The 27257-nt window shown below is 38.8% G+C and overlaps 1 protein-coding gene across 1 annotated transcript in view; it reads left to right on the top strand.

The window, feature by feature from the left end:
• LOC139696001 (lachesin-like) overlaps positions 1-27257 on the top strand; it is a 481837-nt gene that overhangs the window by 418276 nt on the left and 36304 nt on the right. Inside the window, exon 6 of the mRNA XM_071594649.1 lies at positions 17951-18235. Coding sequence (XP_071450750.1) covers positions 17951-18235 — 285 coding nt within the window. The remainder of the gene's footprint in view (positions 1-17950; positions 18236-27257) is intronic.

Below are 27257 nucleotides of genomic sequence, written 5' to 3'. Positions count from 1 at the left end.
TACACTTATTTTCCGGACGAACCCTGTATATACACACACACCTATGTATAATATATATATATATATATATATATATATATATATATATATATATATATATATATATATATTTATATATATATTATTATTATTGTTATTATTAGGTAATCTACCGGTTAAAATGATTAAAGAGGCATGGGAAGAACTGGAAGTAGGAATGAAAGTAGGCGGGGAATTCGTAAAATCAGTTAGGTTTGCTGATGACCAAACTTTAATTTGTAAGTCAGCCAAGGGGTTGCAAGCATTGCTGAGTGAATTGGAAATTCAGTGCGACAGGTATGGGACGAGAATCAATATTAATATAGCAAAGGTTATGCGATTTTCTAGAAGGAAAAAGGCTAAGCTAAACATTAAAATAGGAGGGCAAAAACTAGAGCAGGTATAACAGTTTACGTATCTCGGTAGTATTTTGGACCAACACAGAGAAAGTAATGGGGACGTGAGGAGAAGAATTGCGCTAGGCAAAGAAACATTCACAAGGAGGAGGGAGTTGATGATACGGACGTTGAATAAGGACGCTAAGAGATGACTCGTAAAAACTTTGATATGGAGCGTAGCTATGTACGGCGCGAAAACGTGGTCATTGAAGCAGGAGGATAGACGTAGATTGGAGGCTTTTGAAATGTGGGTGTGGAGAAGAATGGAGAAGGTGAAATGGATAGAGAAGAAAACAAATGGGGAAGTACTTGGTATGGTGGGTGAAGAGGCGGGTTTGTTGGGAGAAATCCTATGGAGGCAGGAAAAGTGGACGAAGGGGGTGTTGACCGGCAGCGGAATGTTAAAGACTGTAATTGAGGGGAGAATGTTAGGCAAACGAGGAAAAGGAGGGAACAGGATAGGGATGTTGGACGGGATGAAGGGAGGAAGAAAGTACTCAGAGCTGAAGAGGGACCTGATGTAGAGTAGGATGCTGTGTTTTGCTAGGTGTCACAAATTATTTAATTAGTAATTATGCCCATCCAAAAACCTACCTTAACCGGTAGATTACCTAATGTATACATATGTATATAAATATATATATATATATATATATATATATATATATATATATATATATATATATATATATATATACAGGGGGTAGAGCGATGGACTTCTGACCGTAGGGTCCAGGATTCGATTCCCGGCAAGTCTCTGGGCACCATACATATATAAAAAAACCATAAACACAGTAATCAACCAGAAGATCGGTTTAGTAGCTGATGGTAGAGTTCACCCAGTACTAAGCCCTATACGGCGTGTGAAATTCACACATCACACGCCAGTTCCTTTCCCTGTGCCGGTTATGGTTTCCCAGGAAGACTTGGTATCCGAAAAATCACCGTAGATTTGGTGGAGCTGCAGGTGCCCAGAGTGCCTCACCCGGGAATCGAACCCGGGACCCTCCGGTCAGCAGTCCAGCGCTCTACCCCCTATACTACCCCGACCCATAGATATATGTGCAACAAGAAATCACCAGCGAAGAAAAACACGGAAACGCGGAATGCATTTGAGTTACTTTTTTGTACTTTGTCATTTCAGTTTTTGCTCGCTGATGAAATCTGGATGTACATTATTATTCACATCCGTGAGACTTTCGCGCAAGTTTTATTTACATAGGGTGTGTTCCGAAAGTAATGCAATCAGTTTTTTAAAGTAATATGTGAAGGAGATTTGCACAAACACTACAAATTCTACATACTGCTGTTCCTAGGCCTCTACACATTTTTTCCAGCGATTTTACCATGACCTGTACGCGCCCTTGAAGGCGACTTCGGGGACCTCTCGCAAGGTGTTCGTCGAGGCTGATTGAATATCTTCTATGGACGAAAAACGGGTTCCTTTCAGGGCTGCCAAGTCTGCTGGGGCGACGTTATGACTAAAGAGAGGGGGGGAAGCTTTGACACCTGGTTTTTTGACCAGTAAATTGCGGACTTATAGCGCGTTGTCGTGATGGAGTTGCCAGGTAGCTGAGAAGTCTTTTCTCGTTCTAATGAGCATTTTAACGAGTAACAATGCGGAACACAACAGTAGACGACAAGTTGAGTTCATTGGCAACCATCTTTACATTCAATCAAATGTCAGAGTTCAATAATTGTTTAACAAGAGCCACATTGTTGCCGACTTAGCTGGTTAACGGCCGCGCAGAGCGTTGTTCGTTGTAAAACTATTCCTGGCCCTACTAAAGGCCCTTAATCACCTGGAAAGTTGTGCGTAAGATGGAGCAGAGTCCCCGTAAGTCTCTCGAATAATTTGTTTTTTCTGTTAAAGCGTTTTTTTGCAGTTTAGCACAAAACCTAGTATTCACATAACGTTGCTCGATTGTCGATTCCATTTTTTCGTGACACGGTTGGCACGTGGAGTTTTACAATAACTGACGTCCTGCCGGTTACACAGCTGTTAGAGCACTAAGACTAGTTTCACGTCTAAGCTTAGTGTCCCACCCACCTACTCCAAGTGATTTGATCCGATTCACTCAATAAGAGCGTCGCGGGTACCACAATTGCCCTACCTTCTTAACGCACCCGGTATGTGTATGTAGGTATATATATATATATATATATATATATATATATATATATATATATATATATATAATCATTATAAGGTAATCTCCTGGTTAAGGTAGGTTTTTTGGATAGACACAAGTACCATATAAATTCTTGTAACTCCCAACAAAACAGAACACAATACAGCAACCTACTGTGCATCAGGCCCCTCTTCATACTTGAGTATCTTCTTCCTCCCTTCATCCCGTCCAACATCCCTAACCTGTTCCTCCCCTTTCCTCGCTTGCCCAACATTCTCCCCTCTATTACCGTCTTACAAATCCCACTGCTGGTCAATATCCCCTTCATCCACTTTTCCTGCCTCCATAGGATTTCTCCCAACAAACCCCCCTCTTCGCCTACCATAGCAAGTACTTCCTCATTTGATTTCTTTTCTGTCCATTTCATCTTCTCCATTCTTTACCACACCCACATTTAAAAAGCCTCAAGTCTACGTCTATCCTCCTGCTTCAATGACCACATTTCCGGGCCGCACATAGCAAAGCTCCGTAACAAAGTTTTCACGAGTCTTTTCTTTTCATCCTTACCCAACGTCCCTGTCATCAACTCCCTCCTCCTTGTGAAAGCCTCTTTGCCCAACGCAATTCCTCTCCTTACGTCCCTACGACTATGACCATGTTGGTCCAAAACACTTCCAAGATACGTAAACTGTTCCACCTGTTCTTGTTTTTGCCCTCTTATTTTAATGCTTAGCTTAGCCTTTTTCTTTCTAGAAAAACGCATAAACTTTGTTTCATTAATATTGATTCTCATCTCATAGCTGTCGCAATGAGTTTCCAATTCACTAAGCGATGCTTGCAACCCCTTGGCTGACTGACACACTAAAGCTTGGTCATCAGCAAACCTAACTGATTTTTCTTTCATTCCTACCTTCAGTTCTTTCCATGCCTCTTTCATCATTTCATCCGCATATACTGGCAACGCTGCCTTACACCCCTTTCTAATACTACCCATCCGGAATCACCGTTCCCCACTTGCACTTAAGCAGTCTCAGACATGTACAGTTTGCGGATTAGCCTCCGGTCTCTCCAATCCATTTCTATTTTTTTCAATATACTCCTTAGTTTTTACAAATTTACTCTATCAAACGCTGTTTCGGAATCTATGAAACAGGCAAATACGTCCTGATTGTATCCTATATTCCTGTTGATTAATAATCTCATGACTTCAATGGCATCACGCGTACCCCTCCTCTTCCTAAACCCAAACTGGTCATCCTCTATGTAATCATTTGCCCTACTCTCTATCCTTTTGTTTATGATCCTGAGAACAACTTTAGCTGCGTGGATATCAAACGCATTGTTCTGTAGTCTTCACATGATATAGCCTTTACCTTTTTTGGAATAGGAATTAAAACTGCTCTTATAAAGTCTTCCGGCCAGATTCCTTCCTCATAAATACTACAAATCAGCACATTGAGCCCCATTCTCCCACATTTTCCTAAATATTTCAATAGTTCCGCAGGAATATTATCCACCCCCACGGTCTGATTTAGTTTCATCTCACTTAATGCCCGTCTATCTCATCGTCGAGTATGGCTGGACCTAAGCTATCATCCTCTACGTCATGTTCCTTTCTATGTCTAACTTTGTTGGTCTAAGTTCTTCATTATACAGTTCTTCTATATATTCCATCTATTTCTCTTGAATCTTTCCTGCATCAGCTATTATCCGCCCTATGTCTAACAGTTAGCACAGATCTTCCTTTCTTACTTCCCGATAAAAATTTAACTTTGCTGTAACCGCACCAATTTCAACCTTCCTCTACAAACTTTTCATGTACTCACACCGCGTCTTCCAAAATGTTTCTTTTGCTTTATTTGTGGTCCGTCTAAATTTATTGTTTAACTATTGGTCCTTCATTTTGCCTAACTCTGTATTTACATTCTTCTATTTTCGCCACTCATCCATCTTTGTAATCATATCATCCGTGATCCATGGTTTCTCAGACCTTTTAGCGTCAACGGTTCCAATAGTGTCTTTTACGGCTTTAGGCAACCCTTTCTTTATACTTTCCCATTTTTATTCGATAGTACTTAGCTCTCTACCATCCTCCATGATTTCCTCTACCGCCTGTTGGTACTCCTTCCTTTTCAACCCATTTAATGCTTCTACATTCCATTTTCTGAATCGCCGCCCCAGCCTGATCTTTTTGAAACGGACGCTACATTTCATAACAACTAAATTGTGGTCAGAGTCAGCATCCGCTCCCGGGAAGCTGTGTGAATTTGTCGCACTGTTCCTAAACCTGTGTCTAACCAGAATATAATCTAGCTGATACCTTCCGGAGTCACCACGCATTTTCCATGTATACCTGCGTCTTTTGTGGTGTCTAAACCAAGTGTTGGTGATGACTAACCCCCGTCTTCTGCAGAACTCAACAGCTTTCTCCCTGCGGTCATTCCTCGTGCCTAAACCGTAGTCCCCGACCTCATCCCAATCTCTTCCTTCGCCTACCGTCGCATTCCTATCCCCCATCACTATGAAATGTTTCCCTTTCGGGAACACACGCGATTATGTCCTCTAACGGATCGTATATCCTATCAACCTCTTCTTCCTTATGGTTGCTCGGTGGAATATATATACGATACATTCAAACACGAGATCCCGCCTAACGGCAAACAAATACTCATTTATATAGAAACAGATATTATATATATATATATATATATATATATATATATATATATATATATATATATATATATATATTTTTATCAATCCGCAACCTGTACATGTCTCAGACTGCTCAGGTGCGAGTGGGGAACGGGGAGTCCGGTTGGGCAGTGTTAGGAAGAGGTGTAAGGCAGGGTTGCCCATTATCACCGTTGCTGTTCAACCTCTATGCAGAGGAAATGATTAAAGAAGCATGGGAAGAACTGGAGGTAGGAATGAAAGTGGGCGGGGAATTCGTAAAATCAGTTAGGATATAAAATAAATAATAGCAATAAAATGGATAATACGTAAAAAGGCACTTGCATTTCATAAAGCCTTCTCTGAGATCTCCTTCAGCCTGGAAGGTTTCGGTCGGAGAGAATAAGAGGTCAGGGGTGGGGGTGGCGCAGGGGATGTTTGGAAGGGAGTTTTAGCGACGGTTAAGGGTGGGAATTTCAATAGATCGGAAAGTATAGAAATAGAGCGAATACTCGTATGTACGAGTATTCGCGAGACGTTTTGTTGGAGGTTTAATCGGGTAGGGATACTTGGATGTTTAAGGAGAAACACATGTTGACGGAAAGGTTGGGGAAATTATCGTGTGAAGGGATAGGAAGAGAGGACAGTGAGTCATAATTAAACGATTAACGGTGATTGTTAATTCGGATTGAAAAGGGGATACTGAATTCGCGTGTGTAAAATGAAGATTATTAGTTGCATGTCAAAGAATAGATAACGCTATCGAGAGACAATTAGCGTGGGAATGGGGTGGGGTGGAAATGAGGGAATTTGGGGCGAGGCGAGTAGATTAGATATGCAGACATGTTGTACACTGGGGCGGTTGCAAGTAGGGGAAGTATGAGGACATTTGTTTGGGGGGCGGGGGGCGCCAGAGGGTTGGTGAATCTGAGAAGGTTTTTGAGATTGGTGGGTCGTCTTTATTCGAGAGAGTGGAAATGTGTCAGTAGAGGTGAGGTAGCGGCAGTATCGTGTAAAGTAGGAAATAGTTCTTTAAGAAAGGTGTTTAGTCTGTGGAATTCTGGGAAGTAGATGGTGGGAAGGTTGTTCTGCGTCAGATATGGAGTTGTTTTCTGTGTAACCGCGTTTGTGAAGTGCATTGTGTAGATTGTGATGGTATTTTTTGAAGGAGGCTGTGGTTTCACAAATCCGGTGTCGGTGGGTTGAAAGAGTTGAGAATCGAATGTTTGGAATGAGTAGGCTGAAGAACAAAAACTGTTGCGGGTGGAAATTTAGCTGCTGACGAAATTCGGCGAGGCCACGTTGTCTCCCCCCACCCCCCACCCCCTACAGCCCCGACCTGGCTCCACCTGACTTTTTCTTGCTCCCACGAATAAAAAGGGAGCTCAAAGGATATCAGTTCGACTCCGTCGAGGCGGTTCAAGCGTCGATGACAAAGGCTCTCAACAGGATTCAGGAAACCAACTTCCAGCGGGCTGTTGACGAGTGGCAGACGCGCCGAACTAAGTGTATCGATGCAGGAGGAATGTATTTTAAAGATTATTAAGTTATTGTAATGATAACTGCAGTAAATTTTGATTTTTGGGACCAGTCCCGATACCTTTTGTACGGACCCCGTATATATACATACATATGCATACATACATTCACATATAAAATATATAATACAGTTGTGAAGTGGCACTGATCCCCCCTAGTTTGATCGGATGACCGTGGGATACCCTCATCTTCACCCTCAGGTTTGTGATGACTCTCCGGGAACCAGATTATCTTGGGAAATCATGTGTCGCACGGAAAAATGTGTCCACCTAGCCTAGAACGTATCTTCTTTTAGCAATATCTGTTGAAACGATAGAAAACCCGTTTATAGATATGTATTTACTTCAGATATATGTATATGTATGCACGCGTGCAAACTCACACGCACCCATATTTGTGTATTTACACGTATATGTTTTCACCTGCATACATGCAATTCTATAAACAGGCTCTTTATTATTTCAACCAAAACTGCAACATGCTTTTTTACGACCTCGAATACAATTGAACGAATTGAGATAAAAGAGAACTGCTTACCGGTGTATATATTTAAGTGTATTCTTGTTTGTTTATTATTTACTAGATTGATGAGTATTTTTGTGTTTATCTTACAATATTTTCGGAAAGTAAGGTAAAAATGATTCGTAGATGTGAGAGAGTTCTGTCAAAACGTTTTTATTAGTTTATAGATCTAATACGAATAATTATCAAATTGCTGTTTTAATTTCTGGCATGTGAGTTTTGTTTGACTCATTGCTGTTATACTCCACTATAAAGTACATTTTGTCTATTAAATTGGACATTCAAATTTTACGATGTAATTCAATGGTAAATATTTTACATATGTTTAACTTTAAAAGCATTTAAAGTTTAAACATTCAGCATTTGAAAATCAACTAAAACTTCAGATTAACTGCATAAAACGGCCAGAACACTCTTGTAACAGGCAAAGCAACTGAAAATGCTTATTCTTAGTTTTCCCAGGATTAGCTAAAAAGGAGACGACCAAGGCATATGAACCAGCATGAACCTGCACAATTTTTTCCCTTGTCAAATATAATGTTTTCATGAGATAATAAAGTTGTATGTTTTACAGTTAACATTGGGATTGCTATTTTGGTGAGTGGCCCTTCGACCAATGCCATGATAAAGATCCGGGTTCTAATCTTTGGCCAGGGAAACCATTTCTATATACACCCACTAGCTAACTGCCGTGTGTTCTCCACGATAGGCTGTCAGTTCGCCTTGCTTTCTGGCTGAAAGGTCTTCGGCTCACTCGGTGGGGAATGGGCCGTAGAGGGCAGAGAGAGATATAGGGCGGCGTGAACCGTGACGACCATCTCCGGCAGCCGTGCCCCGTAGAGAAATAGTTTCTTGGGCCACCGTGGTGGCCCTCCGACTCAGTATTTCCCGCTGTCCTTTCTCCCTCCCTCTGTTGTATTAGTGGTTTTATATATATATATATATATATATATATATATATATATATATATATATATATATATATATATATATATACATATATATATAGACCCAAATATTCGCTTATATATGATATGGGCCTAGCCTTCGACCTTTTCTCTCTGCGAGAGGGCAGCAGCTATCCGCGAGTGTGATTCGTGTTAAATGGAGGGGTCGTTGTCAATTGCCATTCCATCGGGGCAATTGCGTTTTCCCGTGGAAAGTGCTAAGGTCCTTTTTAAAAGGAGGCCCGATCGGAACTTGGAGAATGGAACGACAATGTTCTTTTCCTAATGTTTTTTCACTCCTACGGCTCCCGCGGAAACGCCATTCTCAAACCTTTTTCACCCTTTATTTTATTCCCTTTCTAATGCCTTTTACTTACATACCTTACTTCGGTGGAACTTGTACCCCTTGGAAATATCGTCTACTTAGAAAACTCGCGTTCTGGGAACTTGCCTGCCTCAGGAGATCCCATATCTTTGTATTGCAATAGAAACGTTTCGATCCCAACAATTTTGCCTAAAAAACAGTGTGCCTTTCAAAGTGTTACTTGTTTGTGTGTGTATAGGAATTATCTCGAATTTTAGAATTATTTAGCCTTTTACAGTTTTTTCAGAGAAAAAAGCATTCACCGAAAATAGGCAATATTTTTAAGATTGACGCACGTAGCACCAAATGATAGAGAATATGTATTCAGACGCGAAATGATTTTAAGGATGAGCAAAGTACGTATCCCTTCTGGAATATAAATCGAGTTTTTATCTATTTTTCGTGAAACACCGAACTCCCTTCATCGTTGCCTATCCTTCCTTCGTGGTTTGCTCTTTATTTGATTTAATAAAAGTTATTAATCTACAATAGTCTTATAATTATTAAAGTGTATTAATATATATTATATTATTTTATTACAAAACATGTTTTTATTATATCGACACCTACTAAGAAAAAACACAACCCTTCACTACAAAACAAAATCCAATCAGTTCTATCAAACATGATAACCCTTGGAAAATGCGTGTTTATTATCATTTTGTAATTCCTAGTCGTGCATTGCTTCAGGAATATGATTCATTTCCAGAGCTGTTTACCATGCGATAATGCCGGTTTCCCGAACGGAAAAAGAATGAGGTGCGTTTCAAAAAACCAACCCGTCGCCCTCTCATCAGAGAAGTAGGTCGACCTCAATCTCTATAGAGAAGCCTTATGGAGTACGCCTTTAAAGTGTGTTTGAAAAGGCAAACAGCAGGTAGGACGGTACTGAATGCACCCCTGAGGCCGATATGATAATTTGTGTATTATATTTATCAGGGATTGGTCGCTCAGAAAACATTGAGGAAAACATTTACCCCTCATGGAAATTTCTGTTCTATTCTTTTTAATTTTTTTTGTGACTTGAGAAATGCGCAAGTTAACTGGCAAGATTAATAGCACCATATCTGACTTCCTTTCCCGAATAAAAGTATTGGTATGTTTGGAATGAAGTTTTAAGGTAAAGATTTTATCAAATGAATGGTTATGTCATTAAAATGGGTCAAGGTATGTATGTAAAACTTTTTCTAAAACTAAAAGTTTCAAGTTAGAATGATATAATTTTTTGCTGTTGCAAAGCTTTCTTCTTGAAATTTTAAGCTTTGAATCTTGGTGCGCGTTTATATTTTTTGAGATACCCTTAATCTTTTATTCAGATGTCCCCAAATAATTTCCAATTTCCTATGATATTTTGTTAAATTGTCCATATATTCTCCGTATGTTTATGTGGAAAGATCTTGAGTGAGGTTCACGCGAGTATATTTATTCGGCTCTACACTTAACACGATTTCGATATTCTTGATGCGGCAGTTTCAAAGTAACCAAAGTGACTCAAAAACTGGTTAATGTGTGAAATAAAAGATTTAATCAGTTGAAAATTGGAATTATTGTGAAATGAAGATGATTCAATTCGACAAACAATGACTTCACTTCGTATTCACGACATTTTAGTATATACTAACTACAAATAACAATCTAGAGTTTTGGAAACTAAATATCACCCAGCTGAAGGATTTAATTACAAAGGGAAAGGCGAATATTTTCATTAAAATTTGAAGTGGCGAAACTTGATAAAGGTATGCTGAGTTAAATTTTCTTGTATTAGCCTAATTTTGAAAACCCTGTCCACGTTCGCACTGCTTGCGGTGAAGTTCGAACTAATGGCTAGTGTCGTCACTCCAGGATTTTTAGATTCATATTGGAAATGAAAAATAGTAATTTCGTGATTCCACTGAAAAATTAATACGAGACGAGACGACCCGGGTTTCGACGTTCAGCCTCATCTTCAGGTGACAACTCTGGCAGACATCCATGTATGTATATATATAAATATATATATATATATATATATATATATATATATATATATATATATATATGCTTTCGTAGATGTAACACGGAAGTGCCGGATAGTACAATACACAGTAACACACAATATAGAATCACAAAAAAAGAAGAACACTCACACGGTATTTCTTGATATTTCGACGGAAACAATCCGTCTTCATCTGAAGATATAGAAGTAATGACTGCTGGAATTGTTGAGGTGAGGGGTGCGAGAGAAAGGGAAGGGGGCCAGGGGAAGGGGAGAACGGGAGGCAAAGGAGGGGTGAAAGGAATGTTTGGGGAGAGGAAAGGGAGAGGGAAGGGGTGGAATCGACACAAAATCGGAAAATAGAACAAAATGCTCACCGTAACTATTGCAACATACGAGACTCATGTGTCAACCTACAAAGTATTGATAAAGACCTCGCAAGTCAAAACAAAGGCAACGTACACCAAAACTCATTCGGAAAAACACAGTGTCCACCCCCCCGATATGCTTTGCTTCCACAAAGTAACAATTTTAGGCCACTCCCATCAGTGAACGACATTGAGGCCCGGATGCTGATAGGCCATACAGATGTAAATGAATGCCATTTCAAGAGTTTTTAATTCTATAGGGTTATCGGATGTGGGAAGGGACGCTAGGACGGAAACATTGTAACACTGGTTGAAAGGGGTGTTATGATGGGAAGCATGTTTAGGGATGGGGAGACCCGCGGACGGGGAGGAGGGATTGCACGAGGCGCGGTGGTTATTAATCCTAATGTTAAGTGGTGTGGAACATTGGCCTATGTAAAAGGACGGGAAGAGTTTACAATATATAGAGGTATATTACACTCCCGTAGGGTTGGGGAGGTGAGAGGGTGGGGGAGGGTGGGTGGGGGAGGGAATGATAGTTGGAGGGAAGGGTAGAAATATGAGGCACCTTATGAGGAGCGTTCCTCCTATTGGCGGAGGGAAGTGGGTGGGTTTTAACGGTTAATAGACATAAATACAAACACCTTTTACAAATCTCTGACGTCTGATTGAGGGTGTGGAGGAAGTATTGGGGTCCTTACCCTCATAAGCGCACGCATTGAGAAGTGGTAAGTTTAGGAGGTGCACAAAAGGTCAGTAACAATATTCTCTTTGGAGCGTACACTTTTTAAAATATCAAGCTTCTCTAAAGCGCCTAGTCTAAGTCCTTTTTTTCTACATTTAAAATTTACAATTTAAAGTCATCACCGTAGCTACATTCCAATAAATGTTTTGCAACTTGTGACGTTGACTTTTTGTTCTTCACGCAGGCTTGGTGCTCCTTCACCCGTTCTTGAAATTTTCGGCCAGTTTGTCCAACATACACTGCGTCTTACCTACATCTTAACTTATACATTCTACTTTTTGGAATTTTCTTTTGTGTGGTAAAGTTGGTTCCTGAGATTTGATTTATTATAATAGGCTAATTTAAACTTATCTTTCAGCAGTTTTTTGCAAATTCTTATAGTAAAGTGATACAAATATAGGATTCTACGCCATTTGGCGTAGTATCGCGGTTGTAGTCGATAAATGTATCTGACTGCCAGTTGATAATGTTTTTTAAAGTACAACTTATCAATGAGCTGCTCATTGTGTCTAGCTTTTGTTTTTATTGTAGCTTATTCCTTTTCGAAATTGGTTTTTGGCATGGGAATGTTTATTAACCTGTGAATTATGGAGTGAATAACGGATAACTTTTGGGAAAAAAAACGCCTTGAGTGAAAGTGAATCACTTGGTCACTATAATAATTTTTGATTGAGAACTCTAGGAGATTTAATTTTACAAATATTTTAATCTACGTGTACATCTATATCTACTCAATACCCCGCAAACCGCCGCAACGGCTTTTGGTGGGAGGCGTTAGGACACCATCCGTAATTATGAAAGAAAAAAACCTCATGCAAAAGCCACAAATTGAAACTATCCACAAAAATACATGGTATACCTTCATGCAAAAAAACTTACACCCCACATACATGCAAACACTCAAACTACCAACTAACTTATACATGCACAAACAAATATACCTAATATTTTTGCAGTGTTTAATTTTGTTCCGACTTGTAAATTCAGTGTTTTTAATATTCGTAGAGTGACTTCGGTTTCTCACTATTATGATTTCAAATTGCTTGGCGAAAGAATGAGTGTTTTTGTCTATCTGTATTGGAAACTATCTCCCTTATTTTATCTTTGTGGTCTGATCTACCCAAGTAGTTTGGGGCCATTATAATTCCTTTAGTTTCATCGTTAAACTCGTTTGTGCTGTACATTTCTTAAAGTCTTAAGCCTCGCTTGTTCTCTTCGTACTTCAATGGGTTCCCAGCCTAAATCCCTGAAGACCTGCCACACTTGTATTCTTATCATAACAAGTTTTAACGAATCTGTCGGATTTTCTCTGGACTTTTTATATATCCTCTTTCCAAATTTTCTCCCAAGACTCCCAAATACTCGTGGCATATTCCAAATGAGGTCTAACGAGAGCAAAATAACGTCTCTCTTTAACTTTCTCATTACATTTCCCCACCATCCGTAGAATGAAGCCGGGTTTCTTTAAAGCGAATCCGCATAATGTCGTGATATGTGCTCCCCATGAAAATTGTGGTATTAGAACTACCCTTAAATATTTAACTTAATTGGCCGTTGTTAGTACTGAACTCTCCATCTCATAGTTTTTTTCCCGTTCGCCACTTCCTTTGTTCCAAAATTTCAAAACTGCGCATTTATCTATATCAAGTGTTAATCCCCACTTATTGCATCATTCCGAGATTGTGTCTAAGTCTCTAGAGAGTAGCTCGCGATCTAGTTGGCTCCTTATTTCCCTGTATACCACCGTGTCGTCAGCAAATAACCTCAGATTGCTACCAACCTGTGTGCTTAAGTCATTAATGTATATTAAGAACAGAACAGGCCCCATTACACTTCCCTGGGGGACGCCCGAAGTTACATATCCATCCGTTGAGCACAACCCATCAATGACTACTATTTGTTTGCGATTTGACAAGAAGTCTCTAATCCAATTAATAATTTTTTCATTGATTCCATGGTATTTAAGTTTATGTAACAGTTTATTGTGTGGGACTTTGTCGAAGGCGTTTTTGAAATCAAGGAATACTGCATCGACTTGAGTGTTGTTTTCTCCCGATCTAAGTATATCGTGAATGAAAGGACCAAGTTGTGTTTCGCAAGATCTGCTTCTCCTAAATCCGTGCTGGTTGTGGATTAGTATTTTCCTACTATCAAGAAATCTCATAATGTTAGTGACAATAATGTGTTACAATATTTTACAAGAGATCGATGTTCAGGGAATGGGTCTGTAATTGGTTGGTATAGCCCAATCACCACCTTTATAGATGAGAGTTATATGGGCTAGCTTCCAGTCACGAGGTACTGAGCCTTCTTCTATCGATTTAAGAAAAACAATGTGTAAAAACGGGGAAATATCTTGAGCTAATTCCTTTAATATTCCAGTAGGTATTTCTTCCGGACCAGGTGCTTTGTTTGCTTTGATACTACGGAGCTGATGTACTATTCCCTGCTTGGTCAGTGTTATATCGCTCACATGTTCCTGGGGTGGGTGCGGAGGATCGTTTGGTGCGTTTGTGTTTTTATTGTATACCCTCTGGAAAAATTGTATAAGTTATTTGCGTTTTACACGCTATCTGTAATAATTTCTCCGTTTTCCATCTTCAAAGAATTTACAGTTGGACGTTTACCCTGTATTTCCCTAACATAGGACCAGGATGAATTTGGCCTTTCCTCAAGATATTCGCTTAGCATTTTAGATTTAAAAGAGTGTAGTGCTGGGCGCATAATTCTTTTCGTCTTACTACGACATTTTTTTAGTTGCTGTTTGGATGTATTCACAAAAACTAAATCGTCACTTTTTAAACTCTTTTTGAAATTTGACTGTAGCTTTCTTTGCCTTCTTAATGCCGATCTGACTTCCCCGTTGTACCATATAGGTTCCTTACCGTCGCGTTTGAGTTTGGACGGGATGTACGTCTTCATTCCTTCGCGTAAAATATTTAAGAAATATTTCCAAGTGTCCTCTGTATCCGTTGCAAGTGTTTTTGTCATTTAATCTGGTAATCCTTTTTTAAATATTCTCGTAGCCCGTTAAAATTTACCTTGTGATATAAGTATATTTTACGCTTTTATTTTTTTCTTTTCAAGGACTTAGTTTTTATTACTATAAAAATAACCTAATGGTCACTGATTCCGTCCATTATTTTAATAATTGATGATCCATGATTTTGGGCATTGAAGTCGCAAATATATCTAGGCTGTGGCCCCGTGTTGGCGATTTGACAATTTATTCTAAGGATTGCTTTGTGAATATACGAAGGAGTTCTTGGCATGAATCTGTTTTTGGCAGATTTTCCTACGCAGTAGGTGTGTCCCAGTCAATTGACGCTAGATTTGTATCACCAACGATAGTAATAATACTGTATCTATGTTTCTTGCTGAGAGTGGAAATTGGTTCGTCGAGCTTGTAACATCTGTTTTAGAATCTGGAGGTCGGTAAAATCAGCGCAAGAATAGGCTTCTGCCGTTGTAGCCCTTTATGTTGTATCAACCGCTTTCTAAGTCATTTAAGTACATTCGTATCGTCGGCTACTAAGATGTGACTTTACTGCAATGAATGTTCCCTCACCCAAAGAAGGAAGGAAGGAAGAAATCAAGGAAGTTGAGGGAATTGTTATCTTCTATTTCGCAAGTGAATACCAAATTGTGATTCAATGAATTTAGATATGAAAGAAATATTTCAAGTTGCATTTTGGAACCTACCCTAACTCAAAACACATCGTCTACATATTTGCTAAGTCCATTACCAGATGAGAACAAGCCTTTTTCAGAATGGTCCATGTACATATCCACCAGTAGCGGGGACATAGCGGACCCCATGGCTAGGCTATTGGGATGTTCGAAATATTTACCGTGGAAACTGAAATAATTTTTATAAAATACCCGTCTTCAAGAGTTCATGCAGTTCAAAGGTGATTGGAGCAGGTACAGACTTCTAAACAAGGAGGGTTTCTGCAATGTTCAGCCACGGTAACCTTAAATATAACCACGGTAGTGACTTTGAATTTGAAATTTTACATTTAGAAAAGAAAGAACTTTTAAATTGAAATGAATTGAATGAATTTAAATTGAATTTTTTGAAATTTTAAATAGTGTACGCTCGAAATGTATGAGGGTAAGAAGCCCTATACGTCCCCACACCCTCAATCAGACGTCAGAGATGTGTAAAATGTTTTTTTATTTATGTTTTTGAACCGTTAAAACCCACCCACTTTCCTCCTCCAATAAGAGGAATGCTCCTCATGGGGTGTCTCATGTTTCTACCCTTCCCTCCAACCATCATATGTTCAATTCCCTCCCACACCCACCCTCCCCGACCCTCTCACCTCCCCGCTTCTACCGGAGTATTATATATATATATATATATATATATATATATATATATATATATATATATATATATATATTTATATTTATATATATAGTGTATATATATATATATATATATATATATATATATATATATATATATATATATATATATATATATGGATGTCTGCCAGAGTTGTCACCTGAAGATGGTGTAGAACGTCGAAACCAGAGTCGTCTCGTATTAAAAATTTTTCAGTGGAATCACGAAGTTACTATTTTTCATTTCCAATATGAATCGATTCCATTAAGTTACGACGGATGCCATCAATTAGGTTCCGTGTTACCGACAACACGATTAATTGTGAAATTAGATAGCATTAATAATACCCGTTCCTCCTGTAAATAACTTGTAAATGTTTTTATAATGCACTCCAAACAAAATTTCTTCCATTTTTCGGTGCTGTAAACTTATGCCGAAAAAGATACCAGATGACTTCAATCACCCGAGCAAGACATTAAAAGTCAACTGAGTGTTCCTAAATGTTTATGACCGGTGTTGTATACAGCATATGATGAAATATACAAATATTGGGTTTGATATCAGATTTCATGGAAATATTAGAGTTAGCAACTTAATTGATTAATTTTAAAGTCAATATTAAGTGTTTTCTTTTCCCTTCAGCATATCCGTAAAAAGTCAAAGGTATTTTTCCAAATGTGTTTCATAGTTTTTGTTTTAAATTGAATACCACAAAATGTTAGTTAGTTGAAATCCTTTAAAAACACTTATTTTAAATGGCGTAATAATTGTTTGATACCTGCTTAATCTCCCCTACAAGCATGGTAATTAATGTTACGTTATTTTTAATGAAGCATTTTTTGTCATTTTACATTGGTCCTAAAAATAATGAGCTTCTTACACAGTAATTTTATTGTTTTTTATCTTTATGTTCATATGAAGAGCTTTTTGTGAATACTCGTTTTTACGAGGCTTGTCCAGGAAGTGAAGATCAAAATGTTTGCTGGCGTTGCACTACTTGTATATGACGCTAAAGTTGAGTGGCACCCAATAACGTATTTTTGTAATTTCAGCCACAATTATTAAAGTTGTCAAATATGCCACACAATCAAATATAAAAATGTCGGTTGGGCTATATGAGAACCTTATTATTGATGAGGATTGCATTTAGTTTTTATTTCAGAAATTATAATAATGAATAAAAAACTTTGCCAAATATTTGTAATTTCTTAGTGTTTTTTTAATTTTTCTGCATTTTTAATGGAAAAACATTTCCAAGAAAATTCCCTGAATATTTTCTTTGAACATGCTATTAGATTATGAATTTATTGAGAATTCTTAAGTTATTCCATTGAATTCTGTGATTTAATAATTAAATAATTATCCAATTCGTAGCTTCCATTCGGTTTTAAACTTAGAGAGAATTTTGCAATATTTACTCAAATATGGCATCATATGGTATCTAAGCGAGGAAAAAAAGAAGATTAAGAAGCATAACTAATCGCTGTACACATGTGTGTCTGCAGATTAGATACACCTGATATAAATACTTTAGTATTTAAAGTTATTTCATTTATTCTTTTTACAAAACTGAGGATATGACGATGGCAATTGGCAGGCACAGCGCCGCCCGTTGGCTATTATTGAAAGACGACAAAGCACAGGGAGGGAGGGAAAGTGAATACACGATATTTCTTCACCAAATGACAGTGGCAGGGGCCTAGACCATGGCGTTGCAGAGACTCATCATATGAAATGTTTGGTTGAAAGAGGATGTGTCCTCTGTTTATTTTAAAAATAAAGCCGCCAGCCGATAAATTTTTCACTTTTGTTAGCGGTAACGTGGCGGAAAATATTGCTTTCCGCGTCGGAGTGGCTTTTATACCACCCGTCACATAAATTTCTCCACTAACTTGTTTCCATTGAACCTTCATTGCAGTCTCTCCCATGATATGGGTTCCGAATCAGCTGGTGGGCGCTCCGGCCGGAACCGACGTCACCATCGAGTGCCACACGGAGGCCTACCCGCGCGCCATCAGCTACTGGGTGTACGACAGCGTGATGCTGCTCTCGACGAAGAAGTACATGACGGACACGGCGGAGAACAGCTACCGGGCGCACATGAAGCTGACGATCCGTGGACTGAGAGACCGCGACTTTGGAAACTATCGGTGCATATCGAAAAACTCTCTGGGCGAAACGGAGGGTTCCATCAGGTTATACGGTAAGGGGATTCAATTTATAAGATGTCTTGGGGTGTGCGAGCCTTTGACGAGAGGAGAGTCCTCATTTAGCATGTGAATTTGTACTAGTTTAACTCTTGAATCACTGTCATATATCATGCTAGAAATATGTATTTATAATTATTCTGTTGCAAAATAATAACATAAATTGGATGCATTAAAAAAAAATGTCGTGCGGATTAGATTTAATCCATTGTTTCTTCAAAGCATTTATCTGAGACTTCATTTTCCAGTCTGAAATTCTGTAAGTATTGTTGCATTAATATTTATTTATTACACTGAATTTTTTTAATCTGTTAAAGCTGGTTTTGATATTGCTTTATATAACGTAGTGATATTATATATTCATAATAATCGGCAATTGATTTATAGTAATCATAAGATTCCTTTTGGTCCAAATTTTCTTATTTCGGTTTTGTTAGCAGTTCACACGGTAGGATGTTCACCCCGCCATTCCCTCTCTTCCTTTTTGACGTACCCTCCATCCAGAATATCCTTTACCCGCTATTCATGCTCATTTATACTGGTCAAATACTAATATTTGAAAATTTAAAAATTGGGTTAAACTAAGATGTACACCAAAATGCTCTTAATTTACTGAATATTGTTCGCAAAGAATCCATGAGGGATTTCTAATGAAGGCGTGCTGATAATATGTTGGGCTACTAATTGCAGTTTCGTCCACGCCGCTGAAGCGCATACGACAGCTTGTGTAAGGTGAAGATGAATTTTAATGAACTTGATTAAAAAGATGCGGTTTATTATATATTTTTTTAATTTATCCATAGGATAAATATTATAGATAATTATTTATGCATAAAGATGCATAGAATATAAAATTGGTATCATTTGGTATAATGTTTTCTAACATAAAAAGTCATCGATGAATAATTGTCTCAAAAATTCACATCTGTAATATAAACAACCATCAGTATATTTATTCTTTACTTTAGCCTGCTTGTAAAGTTTAACTGGAAACCTGAAACTGCAGATAAGTTGAAGTTAATTGCGGCTGCTCATTCTCTCTAACACGTGCTTAATCGCAAAGTTTGGCTTCCCTTTTAAATATTGACGGCGAATGCAGTTTTTTTCTACTTGCAATAAGAATGATAGTATCATTTGGACCATATTTTGGTGTTCATAATTGTGATTCGTTCAATTTTTATATTTTCTCACAATTTTTATGCTTCCCAGTTTCAGTAATCGATTGAGAATAAATTAACATATGTGTTCCACCCCATCATTGAAATACAACTTTAATTTTCCATCATAACTTGGAAATCAAAATCTCATCAAAGACTATTATTGATTTAATATCTTAAAAAATATTTTTGTGGTAATTGCTACCCTTTACTGGTCACGAAAAGTGGTTTTTTCTTTAAAAGTAAATACCAAAAATAGTGTAATTTTTACGTTCTCAAGTTCCACATCATTAAGTTCGTTGTCCAAGCAACCGCAAGTGTCGACTACGTCCGTAATCTCGGAAAACTTTTTACTTCTTGAAAATTGAGCATCAAGCGTTCAGATGCAACGGCATCTAGCTCGGCGTAATGGAATTCGGAATGGGAAATTTGCGTTCGGGGAGAAATCCTGCAAATGCATTCAGCTGGCGATAAAGTCTAGTGGTGCCCTTCTACGTATTTATGAGTTATAATGGGTGTGTATCGCCATTTTTGCCCGCTGCACGTCGTTGGTGTGTGATTTGCAGGCGTGCGTGGGGTGTGAGGGCAGGGTTGAGAGAGAAGGGTAGATTCCTTTTCCGATATTATGTGCGTCCCAAGTGATATAGCCTCCCCATTCCGCACATTTGTAAACAATCTTCTCTAAGCGTCGTCAAGTTTATTTTTATCTTTTCCGGATATTTCATCCACTCTCCATTCTTCCCATTTAAGGTCATCACTCAAGGTATTCTCTTTAAAGGTAGGGTTTGGACAGTCCATAACGAGTATTTACTACTAAGTATCATAAGAACATCCTCTTTCTTGGATTTACATTCTTTCTTTCTTCGTAACTTCTGCCTGGCATCATGCTGTCTAAAAAGCCCATTCTTTTTCTTCCTCTGCTTTGCTTTACCAACGTGCAGCCTTCTATCCCGGCCTAAAGTACACTACTACATCTCATTATTTTGCCAGACATTATTTCTGCTTTTTTCCTTGGATTTCCCTCAGTAACTTCATCTCTTTGAACGCTTTATTTGTCCATGTCTCTTTCCAACTCATCTTATGCATTCTCTTCCACACCCATATCAGAAAAGAATGTACTCTTTTACTTTTGCCGAAAAGGCCAGATTTCAAATTAATAAAGTACTGCGCTCCATTTGAAAGCTTTGCTCAATTTTATTCATATCGTTTCTTAGTGTGCCCGTCATCAATTCCCTTCTTCTCGCAAATGACTCTTTTCGCTTACGCATTTCCTACTCTAATGGAAGTGCTCTTTTCACCTAGAATACTGCCCAAGTACATGACCTCCATCTGCTGTAGTTCGTTTCGAATTACGAAAATTATGTTAAAAATTAAAGCATTAGAGTTCGTTTCCTCAAAATTTAATTTTTAACATTTCATGATTCTCGAGAATATCATCAATTTTGTTTTCTCATCGCTATTTACCAATCCATGTACCTGGACTTGTTCCTTGAAGAATTCAAATTGTAGCTGCAGAAATTATTACAGAAAAAAGTAGGTATAATAATAGGAATTAGATCAAATTTTGTTGAGAAATTAAAAATAAAAATCGCTGGATAAATTACGGAGTATGCTTGTCATCTTTTTGTGCTTGTCACTCAATGCTTGTCTTAAATGTACTATTTACAATTATCTATGCATAACATCAAACATGTTTTTGACCCCTAAATAATTTCTGGGTCTTTTGAGCATCTGTCATTGTTATACAAATTCTTTTTTTAATTTACTTCAGTAGAATGACGCTTAAGTGTACTCGTTTTTCACATATCTATCTGATATTGAGTAAAAATGATTCTATAAAAAGGCATGTTCTAGTATTTCGAACGTAGGTTTTCTGTTTGAAACTCTACGGAATCTAACATAAGTATGAGAAAACTGAGACTGGAAGTTTATAGTTTTTACATCCATACATTTTTTATTACCTCTAAAGTGGTTTACATAGTGCGAAACGATTCTTTTCTCAAATAAATGAGGGTAACTATAATCTGTTTGAAACGAATCCGTCTCTCTATTTGTCGCCAATGAAACGTTAAAACGAGTCGAGTACTCGCTGAACGAGGGAATACTAGCGCAACGTATTCCATTAGTCTTCTCGTTCATTCGTCACACAGAAATTATAACTCCGAATCGGTTGAAGGGAATCGATGTGGAATTGGATATAGCGAACAGAATTTTTTGCAAAATGGAAAGCGTATTTTCATCCGCAAAAAATCGACCTTCCATCTTGGTAATCTGAAGTCCAAGGAATTCGCTGTAATTTATATGAATGTATATATATATATATATATATATATATATATATATATATATATATATATAAAATATCTTCGAAATGGAACGCTCCTCGGTGACGCACAAATATGTAAAAACACAGATTTAGATTTTTAGAATATAGAAACACAAAGAAAGGACACTCACAATTTGTTATTTGACGTTTCGACAGCACGGCTGTCGTCTTCAGAATCTATATATATATATATATATATATATATATATGTATATATATATATGTATATATATGTATATATATATATATATGTATATATATGTATATGTATATATATATATATATATATATATATATATATATATATATATATATATATACATATATATATATACATATATATATCGCCGGCCCCGGTGGCGGCGGGGTAACGTCCTCGTCTACCATTCCAAGGGTCGCGGGTTCGATTCCCGCCTGGGTGAGTTTCCCTCCATCTAGGGCTTGGGTGTTTGTAAATGTGACATTGTTATCGTTGTTAATAGTTCGATGTAAAGGCCTAAATGTGCTGTTTTCGGACTTATACTGAATAAATAAAAAAATAAAATATATACATATCCTTCAGATATTTCTGTGGGAAGAAGTATCCATACTTAACCAGAAAATCTGGTGAAGGATGTGTAATGATGGTAAAAAAAATATATTACATTTTCAGTTCTCAATGGGGGGTAATAGAGGTGGCAATTGCACCAAATTTCAACGTTTGAATTGATAATTAAATCGCGTGAATAAGGTGAATATTTCTATACTTGCCCACACTATTGTGTCAGTTTCATGCGCCGTGTTGAGCTTACTACGATAAGAGTGTAATTAACACCTATTAAACCAATCACCCTGGTGTCGGCTGGTTATTATCACAACCATTCGGTCAAACAGCAAATATATGGGATGATGCTACCAGTACTTAAAGAAATATTTGAATTTTTAGCCCCCACTAACAGCAGTATGTTTAATGTGCAAATATAGGAACTGACCATTTCATTAAAATAATATGTGAATCGGGTTGATCTATGTTCCGGGGTAGAATCCCCGAGGTGAGGGAATATTCCAAAGGTTTCTTAATCCGCTCGTGGATGGCACTTTACGAGTTGGGACCGTCGGTTGTCGTCGCCCTCTGTGGAACCCCTTGGTGCCTTAGTTAAAGAGGAAAGCTATGCCGGCGACGGGTTTCCCCTCACTCTTTCTCCAATCCCAGAGCGTCATAATCCTTGCCAATGACCGAAAAATGCTTATGAGTGCAAAAAACTTCCAATGTCGCTCTTCCCTCTTCTACCATTGCTGAACATATTAAATGTAAATATCTTCATTCTAACAATAATGCTGTGCCAATACGTTTTTAAACAGATTCTTTTAATATATGAGCTCTTTTTCCGCTGTCTTTTTAACGTGTTTTATTTTTCACTAAACAAATTGTTTTGCAAAATTAGGCTTAACATAGCCTTCAGCTGCTTGCACGCTCACTCTCTCTGTCCCACATACACACAAATATCATATACGAGCTCTGTTGAAAAAGTATCACGATTTTTGTGTTTTTTCAAAAATTATTTATTTATTAATGAATATCTGTTTTGCCCCCTTCAAATTAAACCCCTTTAGAAATTATACTCGTGGGGCAACGTTTTATCCAATCCTCGAGGCACTGCAAAAAATCATCTTTTGTGATCTTGTTCAGCTTCGATGCAGTCTCTATCTCGTCACTCGTAGCGTAGCATCGTCCTTTCAAGGGCCTCTTCAGTGTCGGGGACGAGTCACTAGGGGCCAGGTCTGGGGAATGCGGTGGCTGCGGTATTGTTGGTGCGTTGTTTCTGGCCAAATATTCGCGTACAGGCAACATCGTTGCCTGTACGCGAATATTTGGCCGACAATTGCATCATAACAACGCCTGTTGGGTGTTATTATGATGCAATTTTTGTTCTTCTACAAATCTGGGCGTTTGTGGCGGATTGCTTCGCGCAAATTGCGCTTAACTTGCAGGTAATATTCCTAAATTACCGTTCTACTCTGTGACAAGAGCTCACGATGCACCACCCCCCTGCAATCGAAGAAAACTGTGAGCAAAACTTTCACATTCGACCGAACATGGCGCGCTTTTTTCGGTCTTGAATCGTGCTGTAGCTTCCTTTGGGATGATTGAGCTTCAGTTTCCACCTCATAACCATTTACTATAACATGGTTCGTCACCAGTTATGACCCTCTTGAGGAAATTTGGGTCGTTGCGGACCAACACCTTATTAGCAATGTTAATGCGTTGCTGTTTTTGGTCGAAATTGAGCAATTTTCGTGCAAATTTCGCGGCGACCCGTGTCGTGCTCAAATCATTGGTAAAAATCGAATGGCACGAGTCAATCGATATGGTTAGGTCCTCTGCAAAATTTCTAACGATGATTCGACGATTGGCCAATACTATTTCCTTCACTTCATCAATGTTTTCGTCTGTTGTTGATATGCTCGGGAGTCTGGCACACTCTTCGTCGTTCACATCTTCTCGGCCCTCTGAGAACATTTTGTACCACCAATAAACGTTGCTTCGGTCCAAGGTAGCTCCTCCATATGCCACAGTCAACATTCGGAATACGTCCGGGCATTTAATTTAGTTTTCACACAAAATTTGATAAAGATTCTGTCATCCATTTTTTGGAACAGGCAAAAGTTTAAGATAAGCCAACACACGTCCCAGAAAAACAGCTGTCAAAAATTAACGGAAATTTCAAAATGGTCCAACGTTTCGGTATAAGGGAGAGACATAAGTACCATACATAACGTTACAAAAAAATCAAAAAGAAAATAAACTTAACTCGCGGAAATTCAAAATTCGCGATACTTTTTGGGCAGACCTCGTATGCATGTATATATAAGCACTGAAATAGATTTTTTAAACGCAAAAACACAATGAAAGGGCCTGACCATTGGTGCAACCTAGAAATGACCGCGGTGCTCGTCCACGATGCCACTATTACTGGATGCTTAGCGGGCCGATTCAAATGTCTGACCGGATCGCGGAACATTTACGAGAGATCGAAAGACACCGACCGCCTTAACAACTTCTGTCACGAACATTGACATGGTGGCCTCGACATGGCAACCAACATGACGGTGGTTAGCAGAACGATTTGATGGAACGTTCTCCCCGAAAGCAGTCACCCTTCCGTTCGGCGATTTAGAGGGAGGATTGGTGTGAGGGTGAATGCGGGGGGGGATGGTTTGGCCATAATCCCATCTCGGCAACCAACCTTCCTTTCTCAGATCTCAGCACTGGATTCTCCGCACTCCAAACTTTAATATTCGGCGGAACACGCGGCCCACGGGTTTTCCGTGAGGGCCGAGAATAAAATAAAAGGAAACGGGTGCGTGGATGATGAAGAGGGGAGTGGGTGGGGCGCATACGGTCCGACTGCGGAGCGGGAGGGTGTGATGGCAGTCGTTCCACAATGGAGGGCAAGGCCACTTCCACGGCTGCTGCACCCGAGACCTCTTCTCGGATTTTTATTGCGTTTCAATCTCGCATCTCATCTCGCTTGGCCCCTCCCCCCCGGGGTTGCTCAGCATTCTCGCCCCCCCCTTGCCCTCCGCTCTATCGGTTATTAAATGTTTGCCGGTGTTTTGTTTTTCCCGTCCGCAGCGAAGGGGGGGTGGGGGAGAAGGCTGGAGAGGAGAAGGCCGGCTGGGGTGCATCGGGCGGCGTCCCTTCCCCCTGGGGGGGGGTGAAGAGTCATTTGCGAGGGGACCCGTGAAGATGCCTCTCTCTCTTTCCCTGACTACTGGCCGTTATTGGTCCGCCGAGCAATCGACGTCGCTCTGCAATGAGGGGCGATGCGAGGAGCGGTACCGCAGGAGTGGGATGCAGAGAGAAACAGACGGCGAACATCTCGAAAGAATTCCCCGCTCGAGAACACTCACGACCGTTTGAGTGCAAGTTTAAACAATGGCATCGGCGCAAAATTCCGCCTGGCTTCGATGAAAAACCCTGCTGTGTCACTCGAGGGTCATATTAAAGAGACGACTACGGATGAATGTGCTCCTTCCGCTTCCACAGGAGATTAACTCTCGCTGGATTATTTCCTCATTTTGCCAGATTTTAGGGATCTGCCTCTATTTCCCACTCCACATACGTCTCTACTGGTCAAAGCTTACTGTTGGCTTCAATGGGATCCGAGACATTAATTACCATTTGCTTTAAGCAAACAGGTTATTTATTTAGTTGTCATTGTCAGTAAACTTAAGTTCATGTTGTCCAAAAACTATATCATCGAAGATTCATTTATTGTTCCATTATCCGCTGGTAGTTTCTCGTAGAACTTCGAAAAATGCATATTTTTTACCGGAAATTATTATTTTAATTAATCTCATTTTCAGTTGAGTATGATACATTGATTTATTTTCACCAAAATTCCTTTATTTCAAATCATATAATTTTTTAAACTTAATGGTATACCGAGTTTGCTTGAATAATAATGGATATATCTGTAATACAAGTGGATAAATGCAAATCATTGGTCAGATTTTGTGTCAATTTGCCCTGAACTGTTAATTATGATGCCAGTAGAGATGTTGAATTTTCGTTAGAGGAATTATGCTGATAAAAATCTCATGGCAAATAATCCTCGCGTGGAAACGTGAAATTCAATACGGGAAAAATAGATTTTATTGTTGTACCCTAATACATTACTCCATCTAATTTTGTACTTCTAAGCCCTGACTAATTAAAAAAATCGTAAAGGTTTTATAAGTTTGCATTGTAATAAGTGCTTATTTAGTTCACTCGTCCTGTTACTCTCAATTCCTTCAAGAATGCCCGTTATGTTTTTCTATTTAAATTTCACAATATTTTTGACGCTATTGCGGCCGTTACTATACCATGATACCTCAGTATCCCCTGTACATACTTTTATTGCCTTCTTCAATTTTTTCCCAAAAACTTTCTCTCCTTCCCTACCATGGATATAACTTCTTTGTCTTCCTTTAGATCGATTTTATTTCCCCTTTTTTTCGCAGCCAAATCTCCTAAGCCACCCAACTACGCTTAACTTATTGTTTAAACGGTCAAGTTTTCAATCAACCCAAACTCCAGTTTTTACTACTCTCACCTTTACATCTTAACTCAAGATTACTGCCGGCATCCATCTCTTCTTTATACCAGTTTGTCCACTCACTAAACGTTTTCGATTTACATTCTCTACGTGGGACAAGCCAATAACGAGTGATGAAATATTTTTTTGGACTATTTATCGTATAGCAATTTAATTTTATATTACTAGCTTACTGTACAGAGTGCGTCCCGAAAGTAATGCGGATTTTGTAAAGTAATGTTTTGAGCAGATTGGTACAAAGACTTAAAATTGGTGACCGGTGAGCGCTCTGGAAGGCTTCTGTGGGGATCTCTCGCAAGGTCTTCGTCACGACTGATCGGATCTCCTCTATGGGCGAAAAACGGGTTCCTTTCAGGGTTGCCTTAATCTGATGGAACAATAATGTGTCTACTGGGAGGACCATGGGGGATGGGGCAGCGTTGGTACCTGGTATTTGGCCAGGAACTCGCGT

The sequence above is a fragment of the Hetaerina americana genome, unplaced genomic scaffold (assembly GCF_022747635.1).
Source record: "Hetaerina americana unplaced genomic scaffold, ioHetAmer1.1.p SCAF_1, whole genome shotgun sequence".
NCBI classification, from domain to species: Eukaryota; Metazoa; Arthropoda; class Insecta; order Odonata; family Calopterygidae; genus Hetaerina; species Hetaerina americana.
The sequence above is the reverse complement of the archived record's forward strand: the minus strand, read 5'-3'. Positions and strand labels throughout refer to the sequence as shown.